This window comes from Felis catus, chromosome D3, assembly GCF_018350175.1.
Source record: "Felis catus isolate Fca126 chromosome D3, F.catus_Fca126_mat1.0, whole genome shotgun sequence".
Lineage (NCBI taxonomy): Eukaryota > Metazoa > Chordata > Mammalia > Carnivora > Felidae > Felis > Felis catus.
Window position 1 is genome coordinate 22,255,588 of NC_058379.1, and position 16,345 is coordinate 22,271,932.

At 45.7% G+C, this 16,345-nt stretch overlaps 2 protein-coding genes across 2 annotated transcripts; one reads left to right on the forward strand and one right to left on the reverse strand.

Annotated features, from left to right (window-relative positions):
• Positions 1-1,163: 1,163 nt before the first annotated feature.
• On the reverse strand, positions 1,164-7,268 carry CD3H5orf52 (chromosome D3 C5orf52 homolog). The gene is made up of 3 exons (XM_006938593.5): positions 6,832-7,268; positions 4,574-4,682; positions 1,164-1,483 (listed from the first exon to the last, which is right to left on the reverse strand). Exons 1-3 carry the CDS (start codon positions 7,143-7,145, stop codon positions 1,385-1,387), a joined length of 522 nt encoding a protein of 173 aa, XP_006938655.4. The 5' UTR covers positions 7,146-7,268; the 3' UTR covers positions 1,164-1,384.
• Positions 7,269-7,373: 105 nt separating this feature from the next.
• On the forward strand, positions 7,374-13,082 carry DUSP18 (dual specificity phosphatase 18). Its single transcript, XM_003994799.6, has 2 exons — positions 7,374-7,625; positions 10,295-13,082. Exon 2 carries the CDS (start codon positions 10,364-10,366, stop codon positions 10,928-10,930), a length of 567 nt encoding a protein of 188 aa, XP_003994848.3. The 5' UTR covers positions 7,374-7,625; positions 10,295-10,363; the 3' UTR covers positions 10,931-13,082.
• Positions 13,083-16,345: the final 3,263 nt, after the last annotated feature.

Consider the following 16,345-nt stretch of genomic DNA (forward strand, 5'->3'; position numbering starts at 1 on the left):
CTTAAAAAATATATATATACTAGGCCCTTGCTCTATGCACTGTGCTAAAGCTATAATACAAAGAGGAACCAGTCATTTATTAAAAAAAAAACAAAAAAATAAAAAAACACCAAGTGCCTACTCCATTTACTAGGCATTGTGGTTACAGATGAGTAAGTCAGGGTTCCTGCCATTAAGACATTCACAATCTGGTTAGGGAGACAGTGAGCAAACAAGAAATGGCCAACCATATACTCAGTGCAGACAGAGGTGTGGGCACAGGAAGGAGTGGCCTTTTCCACTGGGGCCAGGTGGGGCAAGTGTCACAGAAGAAGCCTGGACTGAATCTTGGAGGATCCTTCGTCCCTGCTCTTGAAGTCCGTACCATCTAATCGGGGTTAGGACAAATGCCCAAACAGCTACCACCTAAGGCAGAATGAAGCCACCCTAGGTAATCCAAGTTCAGAGGGGAGAAGAAGCCCATGTGACAAAGGCAGGGTGGGAGAAGGGTCAGGCAGGAGGCAGAGGAGGTCAGAAACACTTTGCAGGAAATGGCATTGAGATAAACTTTGAAAGATGAAGAGTTTTCTGACAGCCCTGGGGGGCTGAAGGGGTGTTCTGGATAAGGGGCCTGTGCATGTAAAGGCACAATGTGAGGACTGTCGAGAGTGTAGTCGGAACAGCAGGCAGGCCAGGAAGTGAGAACTGGCAAGGCTGGAAGCCAACGGGAGCCATCATGATAAGAGCCATCAGCAGGCCCCAGGCCAACCACACCACACACCACATCCTCACACCAGTTCTTGGAGGTTGGTTCCCTCACTACTAGCCCACTCTTTCAGATAGGAAAACAGAGGCTCAGAGAGGTTACAAAGTCACACAGCTGAGGAGTAGCAGATATAGCCCTTAACCTAGGTCTGTCCAATGCCCCACCTTGACCCCCTTACCACTAGGCAGCGGCACTATTGAATCCTTCCCATTTAAGGTACTACTGTCCCAGGACACCTGGCCTAGCATTTCACTTCAGACACATGGGTACCAGAGGTCAATCTTTGCCTTAACCATGGAAACCAGCTTGATTCAGCCTCCTCCCAGTTAGGCAGCTACAGGACCTTCAGGATCACCTTTACCAGTACAGATGGGATGGGTAGGGGAAGGAATATTACAGTGGCTGAGGGTTTTGGTGCTCCACTGTCCGCTGATCTTAGTTTATTATGGTTCTGTGATGGTGTAGGCTGGCTAGTTTCTAAGTCTCCTCCTCCTGTAGTCTAGTGTCATCATGGTTCAGGGGCAGATTATTCTGCTTTGACTAGGGTGGCTGGCTTTTCCTGTGAGGATGGAGGTTGAACTGGACCTTGCATACTTGGATGCTTCCCAGGTACTGCTGGATGTTCATGGATTCCCGTCTCTAGCACCCCAGCTTTCTGAGCTGGTCGGTCATGAACTTTTTCTTCAGATGGTCATACAAGTGGCTCGTCTTTCTCTTGGTCTTGTCTGAAGCTCTTATCTGACAAAAAACAGAGGCGACGTTAGGATGAAGAGGCTACTTCACAGAAAGAGAAATGCTCATGCTGCTGATATGGGGGTGGAAAATGTGCCAGATGGACCCAATATTCCATAAATATATTGACTCATAGGGAACCTCAGTTTCCCTATTTGTAAAATGTGGGCATCGAGCTAGATTACCCCTAGAGTACCTCCAACAGTCTGCAGCCCAGGGGCCTGATTTTGACCTCAACATCTCTATTTGAAAACTGGTCAGAAAGAGGTGCGGGTGGGGAGGGTGGAGGAAAAGACCATCTTGTTCCTCCTCCTCCTCAAATCCTATCATCCCGTCCCTATGATTCATTCAGTGCTTACCACATATTGTCTGCGACATCCTCTGTATCACACTGAACTCTACTTATTTCATCTATCATATCATTTCTGTCCTGTCCCCAACAAGACTAGAAGCTCTGGGAAGGGACATTCTCTATCTTATTCACTCATGTACTTATTCCAATGAGCTAGCTGTGAGGAGGATACTAACAAAAATCAACCACAGGTCTTCATAACAACTACAACATAGTCAGGAAGGTGGGGCACATGCCCAAATATTTCTAAGTGAGGCACAGGGTGCCATATCCCTAAAAGTACAGAGTTCAAAGAAGGGAGATATCAAGAAAAGCCTCCTGTAAGAGTGACACATAAATTGGGGCTGGGTTTTGAAGGATGGGGAAGTGTTGGGCGTGTGAAATAAGAATCAGGTGGGAGGTGATCTTGGGGTTGACATTTTCACAAACTCTCCCAGGGACTCTAAAAATGGATGCTGTCTCAAAACCCAGCACAATATAAGCAAAGGAAAACTCCATAAAGGCCAGTCAGTGTTGCCATGATTATGTGACAAAGGGAGTTAAAGAACCTAAGTGGATCTTGGGAACAAGGGATAAAGAGGGAGGGTGGGTGATTTCTCTCTGTGTGCTCAGATTATTCCCAAGACACAAGGCCTTTGCTGTTCTTGTCAAGGTCCTGAGAAATCAGTGGCTAGTCAAAGCTGCCTCTTTGCCTAATGTGCCTCTTTTCCTTTCTGTGGGGAGACAGAAAGACTGCCATGCTGGGCCCTTAGCAAGTCACCAGGTCTACAAATAAGGAGAAGATAGTCCTTGTCCTTAAGGGAAGATGTCCCATACCGTGGTCAGTCAGACCCAGGTTTGCAATTCTACAATGATGCACTGTATGATCTTAATGAATTTACTCCATCTCTCTGAGCCTCAATTTCCTGAACTAGTAAGTAGGTTAATAATACATAATGGACACTGAGTATCTAAAACACATAAGGGCTCGATATAGCTTTAAAAGGAGAACTTCTGGATGGCTGGAGGGTGCTTGGCACAGCCCTCTGGTACATATAAAGCACCTCAGGAGAGTCTCCAGTTATAGTATCTCAGGGATCCTCAACCCATTTGCCAGAGGTATAACATCCCCTCCCCCACTGGTCATAGGAATTGACCCCCAATCCATCCTGAGCCAATCAGAATAGCTCATACCCACTGGCCATACTGACCGGGGCAACAATGGACCAGTGACACTGGTCCTGGGCCAATAGGAGTCCTTCTCCAGGAATTGTCTAATGTGAGCAACAGTGGAAACACTCCATTTCCTTTCTAGGCTACAGGCCAAGGTTTCCTGGGGCCATGCTCCCCAGGGATAGCCAGCCAACATGCAAAAAGACACAGGAAAGAGATGAAAAGGGAAAATGGAAGATACATCCAATGGTATTGGAGCCCCTGGCTCCTCTCATCCCAAACATTGGTGATCCTGCCCTACCTATCCTTGATTATGTAAACACATTGTTCTCCATTTACTTGTACTAGTTCAAGTTCAGTTTGAGTCACCTGCAACCAATAGGATCCTAATAGACCCTAGTTTACAAATGAGAAAGAGTCCTACAGGAAATGTGATTCCCCAAGGTCACACAAAGCTGGCTTGCCCATTGCCAAGTCCACCCTCTTTCCACTAACTGTGCTATTGAAGTTTAGCAGAAGGAGAAACACCCAGACCCCTGCTCTTCTTTTGGCCTCTAGGACCTTTAAGAGGATTTAGCATCATCTCCCGAGCCTCTTCTACTCTTTTTAATGTCAGAATCTCATAGGCCCATCCAGATTTGGGCCTGGAATGTTGGAGAGAAGTCAGTAGAGTCAAGAAGAGGGCAGCAACTCAACTCTGGGCTGCCTGCTCTGCTTGAAGAAATGAGTACAGGGGCGCCTGGGTGGCGCAGTCGGTTAAGCGTCCGACTTCAGCCAGGTCACGATCTCGCAGTCCGTGAGTTCGAGCCCCACGTCGGGCTCTGGGCTGATGGCTCAGAGCCTGGAGCCTGTTTCCGATTCTGTGTCTCCCTCTCTCTCTGCCCCTCCCCCGTTCATGCTCTGTCTCTCTCTGTCCCAAAAATAAATAAACGTTGAAAAAAAAATTTTTTTTTAAAAAAGAAATGAGTACATTCTCATAGTCCATTGTGTTCACCAGCCTCTTTCTAGTGCCCAACACAGTGCCTATCCCAAAAAGCCCCTAATGATATATTTAATGAATTAATTGAGCCTGTGTGGTGAAAACACTGTTTTCTTTCCCATTCTTCTGTGGGCTTTTGGGTAAGCAGGTCTAACCCTACTTAAAAGCAAAAAAAAAGGGGGGGGGGCTTCAGTTCTCCTCTGGAAAACAGGGGGAATCTCTGAGGGAAAAAAACAGACCTAATAGTGTTGATGCCACTTCAAACTCTAAGACCCAAGATTTCTTTCTATAGGATATAGTAGAATCCATTTATGGATTCCCTAAATAGAGAAATAACATGATTGGAGGGGGAGAAATGCCACAAGAGCCAACAAACATAGAATCCTCTCCCTAGCTCCCGCAGCCCAAGAATAGCTAGGACATCTGGGGTAAATCAGTAACCCTGAATCTCAGTTGCCTCCTCTGTAAAATGGGACTAGCTTTAAAGCACCTTGATGGCCCCCTATCACCTCTGAGATCTGTAATCTGCACCCCCAAGGCTACTGGGGAGAGTGAAGTGAACACGGGTCAAGCCACTAATGTCCCCTAAGCCAAAAGCTTTTGATGACTTTACCTCCATCTCATAGACTCGTTGTGCACTGAGGTTGTCACGAATAATCACCCGGGGTAAGTGGCTCTTGGGTAAAAATTTTTTCACTGCTGCTTCACTGGAATTCATTAAGCTGGAAATGGAAGGGAAAAGTGGTGAGGGGTGAGATGGCTGGGGACATATGGCAGGGCTAGGACAGGGACTGATTTGCTGGGGTCCTAGGGGAATGACTAAGGCTTCTCCAGGATATTCTTAGGAGAGACACAACTCTGTCATAATTGTCAGAGGAGCAAAGGAGTAGGCCTAGGCTACTCCTCTTGCAGAAAATGCACTAAAGGGGTATTTCCTGGATGTTGAAAGGAAAAGCCATCCTGAGAAGGATGTAGAAAGGCCCAGAGCAGTCCACAAGAAAAGTGTGAACAGGACTCAGAACTGTCCTCAGAAGCAGCCATCTTAAGGAGAAAATGTAGGATGAGATGGAAGGTGGGGGTCTTAGTGGGAAGGAGCAAAAGTTGTATGATAAGGGTCAGAGGGAGGTGAGGAGGGGAGCATTTGCTCCAGAGCCTACGTCTAAGAAAGACTGGAAGGGGGAGGGATCAGGGGAAGCAGGGAAAAAGAGAGGTTTGGAGGTTAGGCTGGTTAATAGGGAAATTCTAAGGGAAGAAGGTTTGGAAAAAGTATAGAAAAGTGAGGGAAATCTGTGGTGGAGAAAGGTTTGAGAAAACCCTCTGAGACGAGAAATAAAGATGGGATGGGAGGGAGGCGGGTGGGGTGGGGAGGGGAACAGAATGGAGCCAAGTGCTCCAGGTGAAACTAGAGATAAAAATTTGGCCAAAATGAAGAATTTGGGTCAAAAATGGATATGCCAAGTTTTCACTTTTTGATAATTTGGTTGCACCATGAAATGGTTTTGCAAATATGTACCTTTAAGTGTTTTTGCCTATTTCAAAATAATTCTTCATATTTTCTTCCTAAAACTTGTAAACTAAATGTACAATAGGGAAGCAATTGAATAAATCATAATTAGGTCATGCAATAAAATACTATGCAGCCATGAATAAAACAGACATCCATGGTGTATTAGAGGAGGGAGGAGCAGATAGGTAACACAAGAGTGAACTTTCTTGTGACAAAATTTTCCCCTAAAAGATGTATCACTATGTTGTGGTACATATATATGAATGGATCTGGAAAAATATACACGGTGGTTGTATGTGGCCACACATTTTGCTTGTTTGTCTGGTCTGGTTTTCCTATAAGTGTATATTACTTTGATAGGACAAAAAGGGCAATTTTTAAAGGTTAAAACATTTTGAAGGATTAAAAAATGTTTTTCTAGTTTACTTTCAGCCAATTTCAAACTATCGTTTTATGAATGCTTTTACATTTTCAGACTAGTATAAACAAATGTCCCCAGTCCCGCATTTACATTTTTCTGACAGCAAAGGCACGAAATGAAAAAGGCTCACATACAAAAAGATGCTCACACACGAAAGTCTCCTAATTCCTATTTAAAAAAAAAAAAAAGACCAAAAATATTTAAAGATAATATAAAACACTCTTCACCCACTCAGTGGTGCACCAAATTTACCAATACCTCCTGGGAAAATTTAAAAAGGGGGGGCGGGGGCAGTGACTGTACGTATCCCCTTTCAAGTAATAAGTGGTCATTTTGAACCAAATTGCTTTCCAGCCTTTGTGGGAGCCTAGAGGATGCTGCCAGGGTTGTGGAATGGACGGGAAGGAGGGGAAGTTTGAGTCTGTGGGGACTGGAGCTGAGCTGAGGGGCTTTGTCAGGACTACTGGGGAACAGAGAGGCTGAGGACGGGGATGTCAGAGGCCTGAGGGGGCCTGGGACTTGCTAGGCTCTAAGGAAATTCAAGGCTGGCCCAAAGAGCGCTGGGGACCCTGGCGCCACGTGATGTCAAGCTTGGGTGACTGAAGGGCCCGGGAGATTTGGAAGACATGTGGGTGGGAGATGGAGATTCCAACGATTTGGAAGACATGTGGGTGGGAGATGGAGATTCCAACTTCTCCTGGGAGTCCGGGCTGAGGGCGTTTGGGCTCCCGGGGATGCGAGGAGCTGGACTGGGAAGGAGCTGAGGGGCTCGCACCTGCGAGAAATCCAGACTCTCTTGTAGTTTCACCAAGTGCCAGGCTCTGAGGGGCTCGGGGCTTTGGGAGAGCCAAGGGTGGGGGGGAGGGAGTCCCAAGGCCGCTGGGGGAGCGGGGATCTGAGAGATTTCCAGGTCTGAGCAAAGCCCTGGGCACCTGGGCCGCACCTGAAGAGCACCGGCAGCTGCGCTGTCCGCGGCCGCAGGAAGCAGATCTGCGGGTGGGTCCCTACGTTGATTTCGGGGTGAGAGCCGAGCCTATCGCGCTGGAAGGTCCAGGCCGGGGTGGTGCCGGAACTGGTGGTGGCCTGGGCGGCGGTCGAATAACCCAAAGGCGAGCCCAGGTTCCATGTGACCGAGGGCCTGGGTTGCTGGGCAGCCGCGTCTACTACACTGGAGAACGACTCAGAAATGGTAACCAGATGATAAGCCATGCTCGGAGGGCGCGGGCGGACACAAAGTGAGTGCCAGGGCACACACATTGCGCAAACCCATGCGCGTTGCCCGGCGGACTAGGTGGGACCTGGAGGCGGGACTTGTGCCGGGAGCCCCGGAGGCTGCGGACGCGGCAGGATTGTCCCTCGGCGGCCGCCGTGCTGCGGCCGGGCGCGTTGCCGTGGAAACGAGCTGGGCGAGACTCAGCGGGCTGCGGAGAGCGTGGCAGATACTACCTCACCGCTAAAACTGATGTGGCCCGGGCGTGATCGAGGGGCGGGTAACCTGGCGAGGGCGGGCGGGACAGCTCCAGAGAGCGGAGAGGAGGCCGGGGTTTCTCCGAAGACCCGGCCCTGAGGATCCCTCACCGCGAGGAAGGACCATCGCTATGGAAACCAGAGCGTGGGACGGCCCGGGATTGTGGCTCCCGGATGGTGGTGACCGGTCTTCTCTCTCCCCGAGACCCTCGCCCACTTCGGGCGAGGTTGCTTCCTGAACGAACCTGCTCTCTCGCCCCCAAGAGAAAGGTAAGATTTTGGGGGTCTTAACACCCAGCAGGCGAAAGAGCCTATTCCAACATTAACTCCCCCAGGAAACCTATGTGACTCACCCCTGGAAGGGGCTATTTGCTCTTGTCAACCCGTGAACCTCGTCCCTTGCTTTTAACCCAGTATTAATGAACGCCCCGCGGTGTTTGCTGACTTTTCTCGCCCATAATGAGACCATAAAGATCAGCTTTAAGACCTTGCTTCGTGACCCTAAATAGATCCTTTTCTCCTCTCTATCTCACTTTCCCCGTGTGTATAATGGAGATACTAACTCCAGACACCAGCCTGTTATGTCGGTTTGAAGACAGAACCAGATGAGGGAAGCCAAAGGCTTTGTAGGCTATAAAACGGTGAAATTAATCTCCACCACCCTCCCCTTCATGCTGAATATTTTTCAAATCTTTGTGTCATTTCTTGAGGCAATCATTGCAACTCCCTCACCCCCAGCCTGAAATAAATCCTTTTACTCTTCACTCCCATAATGCCCTGCATTTCAACGTCCTTAACAGCAGCTAGTTACCATAGCTTACTCTGTGCCAGGCAGGCCCTGTTAAGCACTTTAGCTAGGTTACCTCATTTCATCCTCAGAAGATCCTTATAAGATAGGCACTGTTTTCCCTGTTTTCCAGCTCTGTTGTGCTTATTATTGTCTATTTAATGTCTTCTGTATCTCTTACTGGACTTTTTGCTCTGTGAGAGGAAGGGCCATGACTCTCTTTTATACTCGATTTTCCTGGCACCTAATACAGAGCCTGATAAATATTTCTTGACTAGCATGAAAATGTCTCCTCCCATCACTACCCTCACCTTCAAGAGAAGTGTATTCTCTGCAAACTTTTTGTCACTGTGATCAATAGCATCCTCTATACCTGTTACCCACTGGGCACTAATTTGGGGGACCCTCAGTCCACTTTTCTCTGGATTTTCGGGCGATAAAGATCCTTCATTTTGGATAATGGACATCCCATAGCATTTAGGCTTTCAACTGAGTTTTGAGGGGATTTTTCTCTGCCCCCACATGACCTTTAGAACAAACACCCCATCTGCCATTCCTGAGGTGAGCCTGATGCTTTGGGGCATTGGCTGGTAGGATTTGCCTATGTAGCCTTTGGCCATCCTCTCCAGCAGCTTACTTCTAAGCTCTTCGCCCAAATTCTAGACAAAAAAAAAGCCAGGGAACTCATCTTTTCCAGAAGATCTCTCAGAACGCAGAGTTGTGGCTGTTAGAGTCATTCCTTCATTTAGCAAATATTTATCAAGCACCTACTTGTAGGGACACAGAACTTAGCATTAGTGATATGGTAGAAGTAAAGATAGTTACAGTGAATCTCAATAGAACTCACAGACAAATCAAGGCAAAACCCCATCTTCAGGAAATGGTAGGAAGAAGAACACTCAGGGCTTAGAAAGCCTGGAGCAGGGACTTGATCAAATGTGGGAGAGGGGTATGGTTCCAGGAGGTTTCCCTCAGGAAGTGACCCTTGACTAAGATCCCAAGTCCTCTGCTGAATGGAATAGATCAGGATCTGATAGGCTTGTAGGGAAAGAGGGTTCTGGGCTGAGAGAGCAGCAAAGGCCCTGGGCCAGAGAGAACCAGGTGTCCATAAGGCACTGCTAATGGCTCAGCCTAGCTAAGGCCCTTCAGGATGTAGCAAAAGCTAATAAGAGGCTAGAGATGGGCAGGAGCCAGACCACAAATGGCCTTGACAGCCAAGCCAAGGGGCTCTATCTCATCCTGACAGTGGGCAGCCAGTGAAATATATTAAGCAGGGGAACAGAACTTCTGCTCCTCATTTGTCTATGCCTGATGAAGGCTGCTATTTGGCCTTGAGAAGTGTGCTTTAAATATGAATATTCCTATTTCAGTGGAACATGTGAAAATGTGCTATTTTTTTACAGCTATGTTCAAGACTAGGAGAGTGAAGGGCCAGGGATTTCTTAGGAGAAAGCAGGGCTATGCCCCTCCATGGGGTGCATGCCACAGCCCTGCTGCACACAGCATCATGCTGGTGTAGCTTGTCTACCTGAGGCCCCTCTGCTTCTCTGCACTTGCTCCTGGGAGCTGCTATATAGTGTGCCTTATGCTGGCCTCCAGGAAGCTTTCAGCCACCCTCTTCCCCAGGCATTCCTTAGAGGCAAGGTGTAGGAACTTGGTTAGTGATGTAGTACTCTGTGATTTACGTCACTTTTACAGGGGCACATCTGGTCTCTTCAAAGGGGTAGTTCTTGAAGGGGGGAAGCTGAGACCCTACGTCCTCTTATACCACTAGTGACTCCCAGCACAGTAGGCTCTGGTACCATATCACTGGTTCAGAGTCTCATGATTTAAGCATAAAGTCAGAAGAGAAGGAAAGCTGTGTGAGAAGTTCCCACTTAGAGGGAGAAGAGGGCCGTGTGAACCTAGGTAGAGAGGCCAGGCCACATCTGATGGACACCAGTCAGCCTACCCAGCTAGAGACATGGAGCCCCTCAAAGGAGGCCTTGAGTTCCAGACTTGAAGTTCTCTGGCTAATTCTGCTGTGATGGCCAGAAGACCACCTTGGGGATTCTGCTGTAGATCCATCCATCCATTTCCCAGGAATCCCCTGCAGCTGGCTTTCTGGCCCAGCTGGGCTCCTGCTCTCTAAACATTCTCTCCCTCCTTGCAGTTTCCCATGGCACAGCCTAGCAGAAAGATGCAGCCTTTGTGCCTCACTGGCCGCTGACCCACTGGCCTGATGACAGCACCCCCGTGTACCTTTCCGGTTCAGTTCCGGCAGCCATCAGTCAGCGGCCTCTCACAGATCACCAGCAGCCTATACATCAGCAATGGGGTGGCTGCCAACAACAAGCTCATGCTCTCCAGCAACCGGATCACCACGGTCATCAATGTCTCGGTAGAAGTGGTGAACACTTTATACGAGGACATCCAGTATGTACAGGTGCCGGTGGCTGACACACCCATCTCACGTCTCTGTGACTTCTTTGACCCCATTGCTGACCACATCCACAGTGTGGAGATGAAGCAGGGCCGCACACTGCTGCACTGCGCTGCTGGCGTGAGCCGCTCAGCTGCCCTCTGCCTTGCCTACCTCATGAAGTACCATGCCATGTCCCTGCTGGACGCCCACACGTGGACCAAGTCATGCCGGCCCATCATCCGGCCCAACAATGGCTTTTGGGAGCAGCTCATCCACTATGAGTTCCAGCTCTTTGGCAAGAACTCCGTGCACATGGTCAGCTCCCCTATGGGAGTAATCCCTGACATCTACGAGAAGGAGGTCCATTTGATGATTCCACTGTGAGCCATCTCACCAGCCTCTGTGCCCAGGTCAAAGGTGCAGATCTGCTGTTGACCGAGATCTGAACTTAAACGTTCTACTGTTGTTACAGAAAAAACAGATGATGCCTTTTATAAGGATCAGGAAAAAAAGGAAAGGTGCTGTAGTTTTTAACCTTATTATCCATATCTTCAAAGATTAAATTCACTAACTGTACGATGGTGCAGGTAAGTTTCCTACCCTGTGAGTGACAGGTCATGGCTGCTGGCCAGATGGGAGAGAAAGGCAAGTGCCCAGGTCAAATGGACCAGTGCCTAAAGCATATGGCAAGCTTGGAAGCCTGCTGCCCTCCCACAGACCGACCAACCCACAAACGAGGCAGCCACCATTCCACTTCACTCTTTCAAACCCAAAGCCAGAGCCTTAAGCATCATGGCGCCTCCTGTGCCACTCACAGTCAGTGCCAACCTACTAGATAAATGGCCTTCAGGTGGTGCTCTGGGAGCCCTGGGGGCCCAGGCCAACCCTGCTTCTACCTTCAGCCACAGGGACCCAACTCTGGTTTTCTGGATTGGATTTACACATGACATAGTTTTCAAAGAAAGCATTCCATTGTATAAAACTAAAAAAAAAATTTTTTTTTTTAGTGCTATTGTAGGTGGCAAGGTCTCAAAGTACCCATGGCAGTCCCCCGCCGGCCTTTGATGGTGGCATTAGTTTCCTTCTTAGAGACACATGTGGAGAGCAGGCCTGACATCAGGCTTCAGGGGTTCCTCTCACAGGTCTTGATTTGGAAGGCCAGAGCTGCAGACTGGAACCTAGCCTTGTCACCTCCTCCCTATATGATTTGGGACCTCTTGGAGCCTCAGCTTTCTCATCTGTCCAAGCAATTACAGCCCTTTTCTCCCAGCATTGTCATGAAGATTCAGCAATTCCTTAACTTGGTGCCTGACACATGGTCAGGGCTTATGGTAGCAACTCTAGGCATGAATGATGCTTTGACCCTGCTGGTCCCGGTTATCGCGGTCATCCTCGCAATGGCATTTCCCCTATCTTTGCACAACCCTTTACTGTTTACAAAATGTTCTTCCAAAAAGTCCTCCTGTGTGAAAAAAAAAAATGGTTTAAGTCCCTTCACACCCTACTTTAGAAGAGGCCTAGCTTCTTAGCCTTTTCAGAGATCCCATTGCATTTAATCCATGCATGCCCTGGGGGTCCTAAAGCAAGGAGCACTCTTCCAGATTCCCCACAAAGGCCTTGTTTAGATTGCTGACCACTAAAGCCAGTGCCCTGGTCTGGCTAACCACCTGGGTCTATGAGGGCACATGACAAAGGGACAAATGAGTGGGCCCAACCTATAGACCCTGAAATCCAAGATGGTTCAAACCTCCCAAGGACCTGAGGATCTGACTCAAGACCAGCAATTCTAATCCAGAGGTTTTCAAATGAACAATATAGGAGACAAAAGCACAACTTCTCTGTGGGTCGAGTCCAGTGGAAGCCAAATGCCTTCTACCCCACCCCCACTTCCATGACGGGCATGCCCAAGGGTACAATTTTAGAGTGTGGGGGAGAAGGAAAATCACTGCTGTAGACTGACTTCTCGTTTTATAGGTGAATAAACAGACCCCCAAACACCAGGGCTGGTGTGGCAGAGCCCCCACAAAGCAGACTTTCTGGAATAAACCCAAGTGGGAAATTTCTTCTATAGCCTTCTTAAAAAGAAATTGATTGGGACATGTTTTATCTTCATTTTTAAAAACTTTGAATTAATATACCATAAAATTAACTTTTTTGTATGTACAGTTCTGTTTTAACCCATTTGTGTAACTACCTCTGCAGTTAGAACACAGCAGTTCCATCACCCAAAAAATTATCTGATGTCACCTCTTTGTTGTCAAACCTTTGCTCCACTCAAGCCTCTGGCACACACCAATCTGTTCTCCATTCCTGAAGATTTGCCTTTTCTAGAATGTCGCATCCATAGCATCATAGAGGATGTAATCTCTGGAGACTGGCTTCTTTAGTATGTCTTTGAGATTCATTCAGGTTGTTTTTTATAGCTAAGTAGTGTTCCAATGTGCAGATGTACCACAGTTTGTTTTTTAATATTCACCCATTGAAGGATATTTGGGTTTCCAGTTTGGGGTGATTTTGAATAAAACTGCTACAAACATTTGTGTATAGGTTTTTATGTCAACATAAGTTTTCATTTGTCTAGGGTATATGCCAAGAGTGGGATTGATCAGTTATATGGTAAAGGTTATATTTAACTTCATAAAATAACTACCAGACTTCCAGAGTGGCTGCATACCGTTTTGTGTTCCACTATGAGAGATCCACTTCCTCACTAGGATTTGGTATTGCCAATACTTTTTATTTTAGCCATTCTGATAGATGTGTGGTATTAGCTCAATTTGCATATTCCTAATGGTTCATGATGGTGAGCATCTTTTTGTGTACTTAATTGCCTTCCACCTGCCTTCTTTGGTGAAATGTCTATTCAGCTCTTTTGCCCATTTTAAAATTGGACTGTTTTCTCACTCTTAAGGGTTGGGAATTCTTTATATATTCTGGATACAAGTCATTTGTCAGATGTAGATTTGTAAATATTTTTCCCAGTCTGACTTGTCTTTGCATCTCTCTTAGAAATGTCTTTTGCAGAACAAAAGTCTTTCATTTTGATGAAGGGCTACTTGCCAATTTTTCCTTTTATAGATTGTTGTTTTGGTGTCATGTCTAAGAATTCTTTGCCTAACCCCAGAGCACAAAGCTTTTCTCCAATATTAAAGATTGGGGGGGTTAAATTTTTCACTTATTTTTATTATCCTTTGGTATAAGGTGTGAGGTTTAGTTTGAGGTTCATATTTTTTTCATATAGATGTCTAATGGTTTCAACTACATTTGTTGAAGACTGTCTTTATTGGTTGCATTTGCTCCTTTGTTTAGGTCTATTTTGGATTCTTTATTCTGTGCAATATATGTATCTTTCTCTTCACCTGTACCATAACTGTCTTGATTACTGTGGCTTTATAGTAAGTTTTAAATTCTGATAGTATGAGTCCTCCAATTTTTCTTCTTTAAAAAAAATTGTTTGGGTTATTCTGGTTTCTTTGCCTTTCATATGAATTTTAGAACCAACTTGTCTGTATCAACAACAACAAAAATAAACTTCTACTGGGATTTCAGTTGAAAATGTGTTAAATCTATTGGCCAATTTGGGGGAGAATTGCCATCTTTACTCTGTTGAATCTTCTGATCCATGAATATAGTATATCTCTCCATTTAGTTAGTCTTTGATGTCTTCCATCAGTGTTTCGTGGTTTTTCAGCATACAAATCTTATAGATTTTACTGTATTTATACCTAAGTATTTCACTGAGAGAGGGAATTGTAAAAAAAAAAATTTTTTTTAATGTTGGTTTCCAATTGTTCATTGTTGGTACCATATAGAAATACAATTGATTTTTGTGTGTTGGCCTTGTATCCTATGACTTTTCTAAGAACATTTTTGTAGATTCCTTGGCAATCTTCATGTAGACAATCATGTAATATTCAAACAGAAATAGTTTTATTTCTTCCTTTCCAATCTGAATGTCTTTATTACTACACTGGCTACAACTTCCAGTATGATGATGAATATGGGATGAAAATAGACATTCTTGCTTTGTTCCTGATCTTAGAAAATGTTCAATCTTTTACCACTAATTATGATGTTAACTATAGGTTTTTGTAGTTAAGGAAACCCTTTATTAAGGAAGTTAGGGATGAGTAGGAAAGTATTTTCTCTTCTTCTGTTTACTGAAAGAGATGTATGAATTGGTGTTATTTCTTTAAATGTTTGATAGAATTCACCAGGGAAACTGTCTGGACCTAGAGATGTCTTTTTCAGAAGTATTTAACAATGAATTCAATTCTTTTAATAGTTAGAAGGTTGTTCAAGTTATCTCATCTTGGGTGAGTTTTGGTAGTTTGTGAATTTTGAGGAATAGCTACATTTCATTGAAATTGTCAAATCTATGGATGTAGACTTATGTGTGGTATTCCTTATTAGCTTTATTATCTGCAGGGTCCACAGAGATATCACCTTTTCATTCTTTGTGCTGATAATTTGTCTTCTCTCTTTATTTCTTTATTAGTCTGGCTACAGGTTTATCAACTTTTAAAGTCTTTTTAAAGAACCACCTACGGGGCACCTGGGTGGCTTAGCCGGTTAAGCTTCCGACTTCAGCTCAGGTCATGATCTCGAAATCTGTGAGTTCGAACCTTTGTTGGGCTCTGTACTGACAGCTTAGAGTCTGGAGCCTGCTTTGGATTCTGTGTCTCCCTTTCTCTCTCTCCCCCTTCCCCGCTTGTTCTCTTTCTCTCTCTCTGTCTCAAAAGTAAATAAACATTAAAAGAAATAAAGAACTACCTATCTTGTTTTTTATTTTCTCTATTGTTCTTCCCTTTTCTACTTCTTTTTTTTTAATTTTTTATTTACATTTACTTATTTATTTTTGAGAGACAGAGACAGAGCACAAGCGAGGGATGGGCAGAGAGAGAAGGAGACACAGAATCTGAAGCAGGCACCAGGCTCCAAGCTGTCAGCACAGAGCTGGACGTGGGGCTTGAACTCACAAACCACGAGATCATGACCTGAGCTGAAGTCAGATGTTCAACCAACTGAGTCACCCAGGTGCCCCAATCCCCTTTTCTACTTCTTGATTTCTGTTCTTTATTATTTCTACAATTCTGCTTGTTTCAAATTTATTTTGTTCTTTTTTCTAATTTCATAAAGTAGAAACTTAGATTATTGATTTCAGACCTGCATCCCATAAATTTTAATATGCTGCATTTTCATTTTGTTCATTTCAGAATATTTTCTAATTTCTCTTGAAATGTCCTCCTTTACCCATGTATTACTTAGAAGTGTATAGTTTTAATTTGTAAGTATTTGAAAATTTTACAACCATCTCTCTGTTATTGGTTTCTATTTAATTCCATCATGATGAAACATCATAAGAGGACATCATAAGTCGTATGCTTTCATTTCTTTTAAATTTGGGGCACCTGCGTGGTTCAGTGGGTTAAATGTCCAACTTCGGCTCAGTTCATGATCTCTCAGTCTGTGAGTTCAAGTCCCACATTGGGCTCTGTGCTGACAGCTCAGAACCTGGAGCCTGTCTCAGATTCTGTCTCCCTCTTGCTCTCTGCCCCTCCCCCGCTCATGCTCTGTCTCTCTTGCTTTCAAAACTAAATTTTAAAAAAACAGGGGCGCCTGGGTGGCGCAGTCGGTTAAGCGTCCAACTTCAGCCAGGTCACAATCTCGCGGTCCGTGGGTTCGAGCCCCGCGTCAGGCTCTGGGCTGATGGCTCAGAGCCTGGAGCCTGTTTCCGATTCTGTGTCTCCCTCTCTCTCTGCCCCTCCCCCGTTCATGCTCTGTCTCTCTCTGTCCCAA